At 33.5% G+C, this 8,318-nt stretch overlaps 2 protein-coding genes across 2 annotated transcripts in view; one reads left to right on the forward strand and one right to left on the reverse strand.

Annotated features, from left to right (window-relative positions):
* LOC108693377 (protein dispatched) overlaps positions 1 to 1,730 on the forward strand; it is a 4,256-nt gene extending 2,526 nt beyond the window's left edge. Inside the window, exons 7-10 of the mRNA XM_018202274.1 lie at positions 112 to 585; positions 699 to 999; positions 1,071 to 1,371; positions 1,493 to 1,730. Coding sequence (XP_018057763.1) covers positions 112 to 585; positions 699 to 999; positions 1,071 to 1,371; positions 1,493 to 1,730 — 1,314 coding nt within the window. The remainder of the gene's footprint in view (positions 1 to 111; positions 586 to 698; positions 1,000 to 1,070; positions 1,372 to 1,492) is intronic.
* A 2,553-nt stretch (positions 1,731 to 4,283) lies between these two features.
* On the reverse strand, positions 4,284 to 5,514 carry LOC108693227. The gene is given in 3 exon segments (XM_018202056.1): positions 4,284 to 4,727; positions 4,729 to 5,178; positions 5,422 to 5,514. Coding segments are annotated over 3 exon segments (987 nt in total).
* Positions 5,515 to 8,318: the final 2,804 nt, after the last annotated feature.

Consider the following 8,318-nt stretch of genomic DNA (forward strand, 5'->3'; position numbering starts at 1 on the left):
TTCGTACAGGTTGGCGGAGATGCTGAAGTTTTACCATTAAGATTTGTTTGGGGTATAAATCCAATCGATAATGGTGATTATCTTGATCCTCGTAAACGAGGAATACCTGACTGGGATGATGCTTTTGATGTTTCTCATCCAAAATCTCAATTATGGCTTGAACAATTTTGCGGAAATTTACGAAGTCAACCTTTTTACCGTAGTACTACGGGACCTTTATTATCCAATTGCTTTATTGAACCATTACGTTTATGGATGAAGAGATCTTGTAAAGATCCTGTCGATCCTCAGATTGAGTATATACCATGTTGCAAGAGTAGTAAATTTCCTTACAAACCAAGCGTTCTGCAACAATGTGCAGCTGAAGCTAGTAATAGAATATATCACACGCCTCATTTGTGGTTTCGGACTGGTCCAATTTCTGGAGGTCCAAAATTCGTTAAAGAACCATTACTGTCCGCGCAAGCATCAAACGATACATTTCCGATTAAAGTAACACCTAAAATTAAAGCGCTTATTGTCGAATATGATAGCACATATGCATATAGTCTCTCGTTTGGAAGTATGGATAAATTTTTTAATGAAGCAAGTATTACTTATTTGATATTAGTAAATAACGACATGAATTGATAATATTTGTAAAAGTATAAATCCTTGAAGTAAAGTTTAATTGAACTTCTTGAATTTAAATTTTACAGGTTGAAAATTGGATGCAGAATCAATTACGAACTGCACCTCGAGGAATGCGACGCGGATGGTTTATCAGTCATCTAGAATTTTACGAGCTCCAGCGTACATTATATCATGGAACTTTATATGCGATGGGAGTATCGCTAACTTTGGCTCTAATAGTATTAGCATTGGTGACCTTAAATCCTCTTATTAGCCTGTACGCCATTCTAGCTATTGGTGCTGTAATAATTGTAACCGTGGCAATACTTATTCTTCTTGGATGGAAACTCAATATTTTAGAAAGTGTTGCAATCACTACAGCAATAGGTAAATAAAAATTAAAAGATAAGTTTAAACTATTTGTGAAATTAATATTTCTGGATATTTTGTTTTATTAGGACTTGCTGTGGACTTTAGCTTGCATTATGCTGTGAGTTATAAAGCATGCGTCTCTGAGAAGAAAATAGACAGAGTAAAAGCGGCTCTACAACAAATGGGTGGTCCTACTCTTATGGCAGCAATTACAAGTGGTGCTGCGGGTGCTTTAATGTTACCTTCTCATGTACTAGCATATATACAAATCGGTCTTTTTTTAGTGCTTGTCATGGGAGTAAGTTGGATATATGCAACGTTGTTTTTATGTCCAATGTTAGCAGTTATAGGACCGTCTTCACAATTTGCTCAGTTTGAATATCCCAGGTAATCAATTTTTGTTATATAATATGTAAGTTTGTGATACATTAAAAATACATTTTAAAATGAAGCAATTGGATATTACAAGATATAAATTAATTAATGATTATAATTTGAATTTTTACAGACTGAAAATATTATCAATTTGTTTTCGTAAATATGATGATGGCGGTGTAGTTGAAACCGGCAAGGATAACAATCGAGCGAGGAAAGCTTATAAAGGACGGGGAATGCTTTCGGAATCAACTCTAAGCACTTCTAGCTCCGTATGTCAATTTCATTGCAGTGAATTGGAAACTCTTGCTGCAAGGCCTCCATCTCCATCATTGCCACCATCTTCTCCGTTATCAACATTACTTCGTTAAAATAATCAGTATTTAAATTAGAAATTATGTGCCATTTTTCTAGGAATCTCAATTTGCTATTTTTTTTATCAATTTTGTATTTTTTAAATTGTATGTAAAATAATCATTTTTGTATGTTATTCTATGCATTGGTGTGATATCATATAATTAATGTGACTGTTGGCTGTGTTCAAATAGCTTTAAGGTCATTACTCAAACATGTGGTCTATTGTTTGTTACATATATCTACAGTACATACATACAATACGCAGTCAAACACACACACACACACACACATACACAGAGGGCTTCCTAATTAGTACAGATATATGTATGTATAGGTGCAATCAAGAGCATCTATATTTGGTACGCTCATATTCGGCAGTTAATGTAATATTTAAGAAGAATATCTTTTATATAGTTTATTTATATAGTTAATAGTATAGCATATCTACTTTATTCTGTGAATAAACAGAAAAAGCTGGTAAATCGTATGTCCTAAAGACTGTGAAGCGCACTGAACAGTATTAATGCTCTTAAATGTGCATATACAATATTTATGGCTATGGAGAATTAAATGTTAACTTAAACTAATAATAAGTATAATATTAACATTTTTTGTATATTCTATAAGTTTCAGTTATCAATTTTTGAAAACGTGTTATATGACATATGAGTGTAACTAATATGACAAATAATGTTGTTTAGATTTGAAATTTCGATGATGATTGACACGTTTTTTTTCATTAAAATTATTAAAATGTATTTATGAATAGTATCAGTATTATATGAAAATTAACAATGCAAATATAATTACAAATATATTATTTTTCATTACATATTCATCGATTATTTGTCATAATTTATATGAAAATAGCAACAATAAAATAATTTTATATGAAATATACATTTTATTCTAATAAAATATTATTTTATATTAAAAAAATTTTATAGCTTTTTTATATTCAATAAAATTCTTTATTTTACATATTTAAATAAAATATAACGCAAAATAAAACATTTCTTATAAATATTACAATTTTTTAAATTATATATTTAAATTTCTTTATCTCATATGATTAGAAAAAAGTTATACATGCTAAAAAAATAAATTTTATCGTGTTTTATATTTTTTGATCTTTTCGTGATATAATTTAATATAATTATAGAAGAATAGAATTTATTTACACTTCAGCACATATATGCCAAAAAGGACTTGGTTTACAGAAATACTTAATTCATTCATACTTACACTCCTCTCCTGCCTTTATCGATGAATTTATTACATTTTAACATTTACATAGCCCCAAGAAGGGGATTTGGTTTATATAAATTCCTTTCCACACTCATTTTTCCACACTGCTAGTATCTAACAACAAGCTAGTACCAAACAAATAAATGATTTTATTTTCATTTCTTTGAATATTATAACATATGTTCTCCTATAATATTTATAATATTTATTACCTACATATCATAGCCTGATCATTGCATATATAGTATACTATATATGCAATAGTATATATAGTATATATGCAATATATAGTATACTATACTATATAATATACTACAGTACAATAGTACGACTCCTAGCTACAACTATACATAGATATGTCGCAGTATAATATATATTCCTAATATTATGTCACAGTCTTTCTAATCTCACGCATTTCTAGATGCAAATTTGTTCTCCTGCCTAAGTATACTCTATGTGCTTTACCTCGCAAGGTCTTCCTCCGTTTCCTTTTCTGGATTTATTTTTTTCTTTCTCTCTCTAATTTACCTGAAACTTTACATTTAACTGAATCTAATAACTTCTAATAACTTCTCCAAAGTTTCTTTTATATTTCCTTCTTATTCTTTCCTAGCTCCTTAAATCAATTACATACTTTTGGGCCTTTTCTCCATATACTGTTTCATACAGTCTATCCCTATTCCGTAAAATACGCATTTTCTATATATCCTTATCTAGCCAATATTTATTTCCTTCCTCCATATTCCCATCTAAGCCTAACTAATCTTCGCACGCCTTCGCCCATTCCCACCTTACATATGTTTTCCTTCCTTAAATAATTAGGACATCTATTTCCCGTATCAAACTCTTTGTACCTTTCATTGTATCTCGCAGTCCTCATTCTATCTTGCCACTGTCTTTGCTCATCTCTTTCCCTTCTAATTATTTTCTCCTTTAACCTTCCTTCATTTCTATCGTCCTGTAATTCCCTAGCATTTATTCCCCATTCATTCCTATTGTAAAATCTTTCTTTTTTTTTACCATATACATCCTTTTATTTATTCTTTTCTTTTTCTTTCCAACAACACCGAAGGAGGCAGTCTTCTCTCCTTTTCTTTAATCTCCTCTCATATCTCATGGCTCTTATTCCCCAACCTACCCTTAATTTGTCCATAGCTACTTCCCTCATTATCACATATCTTGGAATGCAGAACTTTATGTTGAATATCTATCTCATATACGAGGGCTGTTTGATAAATACCCGTGTTAGAGAAGAAAACACTTTAAAAAAAAATTTTTCTTTTTATTTCTCTACATAATCTCCTTTCAGCTCGATACATTTAGCCCAGCCCATATTCCAACATTTTTATACCGTTTAAAAAATATGATTGGTCGAACTCATTAAAATAGGCCTCTTTCGGCGATGACTTCCTCATTTGATGCAAAGCACTTTCCGCCTTTTTTTCAAGCCTTTTTTCATGTTTGGAAATAAATAGAAATCGCAGGGGGCCAAATGGAGAATAGGGATAAGACAACAATTCGTAGTTCGACCAGTTTTGCCATGGCGATTGCGGACGAATGACCTGGTGCATTATAATGGTGAAAGAGCACTTTTTTTTCGCTAAATGAGGCCGTTTTTTTTTCAATTCAGTCGAGTCGATCCAATAAATCATAACATAGTACTGTCCCGTGATTGTCCATCCCTTCTCCAAATCGGTGAAAATCATGCCTTGCGAATCCCAAAAAACGGTAGCCATGATCTTTCTGGCCGATAGAACCGTTTTTGGCCTTCTTTGGAGCAGATTCGCCGGATTTAGTCCACTGTTTAGACTGTTCTTTCGCTTCTGGTGTGTAATGGTGGATCCATGTTTCGTCAACAGTGACGAAACGCAGAAATTCTTTCGGATTGCGCTTAAACATGTCCAAACAGTGCTTTGAAGTTGTCATGCGATTCCGTTTTTGTTCCACTATAAGCAAACGCGGCATCCATTTCGCCGATAGCTTTTTCATGCCCAATGTTTCGTAGGACATTTTGCGTTCAGTTGAGATCTTTACAATGTTAGCAATCTCTCTGATCTCCCGGCGGTCTGCTAACACGATATCATGGATTTTGTTGATCACATCCTCCGTAGTCACCTCAATCGGATGACCTGGGCGCTCTTCAAAAATGGATGTTTGGCCACGCTTAAATTCGTTGTACCAATATCTTATGATAGTCATCGAAGGTGCGTTGTCCTTATATACGGCATGCAACTTTGATTTCTTCACACGTTTTCTCGTCCAAAAACAGGAATCGAATCACAGACCGATATTGCTCTTTCTCCATGATTGCAAACAAGCACAAACTCGTTTACTTTCAATTGTTATAAAAAATTAAACTAACCGGTACAGCTGTCTGAAAGTTTTACTTGCGTTCAAAAAATGGCGTTACACGGTGGTATACAGACTTTTAATCAGAGGCGCCCTCAGTCGTCAAACACGGGTACTTATCAAACAGCCCTCGTAATCTAACATAATTTTCTCCAGACTTCCTCTTTCTTCCCATCCCCAGATTTCTACTCTATACTCCATAATACTTTATATTGGGTATTTAAATAGTACCCATTTCCTTGTAAAATCGTTTCTGCATAGTCTTTCTCCTAAACCCCATTCCTTTTTGAGCCCTCCCTTTCTTGCTCAATTCTATTATATGATCTTCATAATCATCTTTTCTATTAAAAAAAAAGTAAAATCTAAGTATTTAAAACATTATATTTCCTCAATCTCTTTACCCTCCCATTTCCATGCTTCCTTCTTTTCCTTTCCATGCTTATTAAATACTACTATCTGTTTTTTCAGCGCAGTTTTTTCAACACAGTTCTAGTTTCCTACTTTTTAAAAATCTCCTTAGTGTATGTATCATGTCTATCAGCGCAACTATTTTTCGCTACACAACAGCACTATATTGTCCGCATACACTAAGTTCCATACCCTTATGCCGCAACTCCTCCTATATTTCTATTTTTTTAACTCTCTGTCAAAGTGCGCAATATACAAATTAAAGGTAGACTCAGGACACAGCCCTGCCTAATTCCTCTTGTCTGGAATTCTTGTCTGGAATTTCTCTGTCAAACTTCTGTTTGTTCTGACCGTAACTTCCGTGTTTTCATATATATATTCCAATCTCCTTATCAGCTCCTTGATTCCAAATCTCCTTATTAATTCCCGTGATACACCTTTAAGATAAAGGAAGAGGATAAAAAGCAAGAGGTAAAGAAGATAATTGTATAGAATGAACAGAATATCATAAAAGAATATCAAGAAAAGATAGAAATCTTAGCTGGCGAAGCAGATAAAAAAGGAGTAATAATAAAGGACAAAGCAGGGTCCCAGAGTATTTGAGGAAAAAAAACTTAGAGGAGAAAAGGTGAAAGTCTTATTCAAATTAAGGTGTGGGAACTTAGAGAAAGGTAATAAATATTGGATAGAAGAACATAGGAAAAAATGTATCATATATTTATATTTATATTTAAAAGTGTATATTTATTCTGTGACAAGGGAAAAGATAATTTAAAGCACTACGTGGAGGAAATAAGAGAAAGGTTTACTAAAGTAGGAAAAAATAAGGAAGAGATCTTAAGGAAACTGTGTGATGAGGAGTTAGATGAGGTGAAAGGAGAAATAATAAGGAAATTATGGAAAAAGAGAGAGTGAAAAGAGATAGTGAAAAGAATGGAGTCAAAAGAGGACAGGGAGAAAATGTATAGGTAGAGGAAAGGAATGGAGGAAAAAGAAAAGTAAGGAGTAACTAAGAAGTAAGTAAAAAATAAATATGTAACAATAATAATAGATGATGATAAGTCTGTGATATAGAGATAACGTATGTATTGAACGAGAATATATTACATTAGAAATGGATATAACTAAGAGAGAAAAATGGATAAAGAGAAAAAAAATAAATAAAATAATGTATTAGGTGTACAACTTTGCTTCCGCCGTTTTTTTCCGAAATTCGAGGCTTTATTGTAAAAAACTGGTTATACATTTATAATTCAAAGTATTGTCCATCGCTGGCCACTACTTTCTCCCATCTTTCGGGTAGCGTACGAATCCCGCGTCGAAAAAACTGGTCATCTTTTGAGGCTATCCACGAATCGATCCAATTTTTTACTTCTTCATAAGACCGGAAGTGCTGGTCAGCCAGATCGTGTGCCATTGATCGAAACAAGTGATAGTCAGAGGGAGCAACGTCTGGAAAATACGGCGGGTGGGATAGGACTTCCCATTTCAACGTTTCCAAGTATGTCTTGACCACTTTCGCAACATGGGTTCGAGTATTGTCATGCTGCAAAATCATTTTATCGTGTCTCTCGTTGTATTGCGGCCGTTTGTCTTTCAATGCTCAGCTCAAACGCATCAATTGCGTTCGATACCGATCGCCTGTGATTGTTTCAATCGGTTTTAACAGTTCATAATACACTACGCCGAGCTGGTCCCACCAAATACAGAGCATGACCTTGGACGTCAAAATCACCGTTCTTGAAGCGTTGAAACCACTCATTCGACACATTCTTTCACTAATAGCGGCCTCACCATAAGTATTTGAGAGCATTCAATGAGCCTCAGCCGCAGATTTCTTCATATTGAAGCAAAAAATTAAAACCTCCCGCAAATAACGAGAATTTGGCTCGTAAACTGACATTTTCAATCGAGAATAACTTTATGTTGCAGACACAAATCGACTAATGTTTCTATGGGGTTATGTTGACAGATGCCCAAGTTTATTGTATGACGTCTATGATCTATTTATTTCGACCACCACTTACCGCTAAAGCCATCTATAGGAAAACGGCAGAAGCAAAGTTGTACACCTAATAGGTAAAAAAACGAAGATAGAGGGTTTAACTAGAAAAGTAGGGAAATAAAGGGATAAACAAAATTTATAAAATTTTTATAATAATATGTGCGATAACTTACAGACAAGATATGGATATATGAATGAGTTAAGAATTTTATGTAAACCAAGTCCTCTTCTTGGCTGTAAATAAATGCTGAAGTGTAATAAATTCTATTCTATTCTATTCTATTCCATCATCCTCTAAATCCTCTCCTCCTAATTCCCAATTCTAATATTAAAATTATCTCCTATAATTACATTCTTTCCTTCCGTACATTCCTCTTTAATTTTTTCCATCTTTATATCCAAATTTTTACCTCTTTGTTTCTGTTGTATACCATTCCCTGAGACTATATCTATCTTTTCTTCACCTATCGTTAACTCTGATAAGATTACTCCTTCTCTTTGCTAATTAACCTGTCTTCCTTATTCCCTCATCCTTTTCTCTTTCCAATTATAAAACCACCACTTGCCCTGTCTCTCTTTCTTTTCTTCCTAG

Source organism: Atta colombica, unplaced genomic scaffold (assembly GCF_001594045.1).
Source record: "Atta colombica isolate Treedump-2 unplaced genomic scaffold, Acol1.0 scaffold109, whole genome shotgun sequence".
In the NCBI taxonomy this organism is placed as follows: domain Eukaryota; kingdom Metazoa; phylum Arthropoda; class Insecta; order Hymenoptera; family Formicidae; genus Atta; species Atta colombica.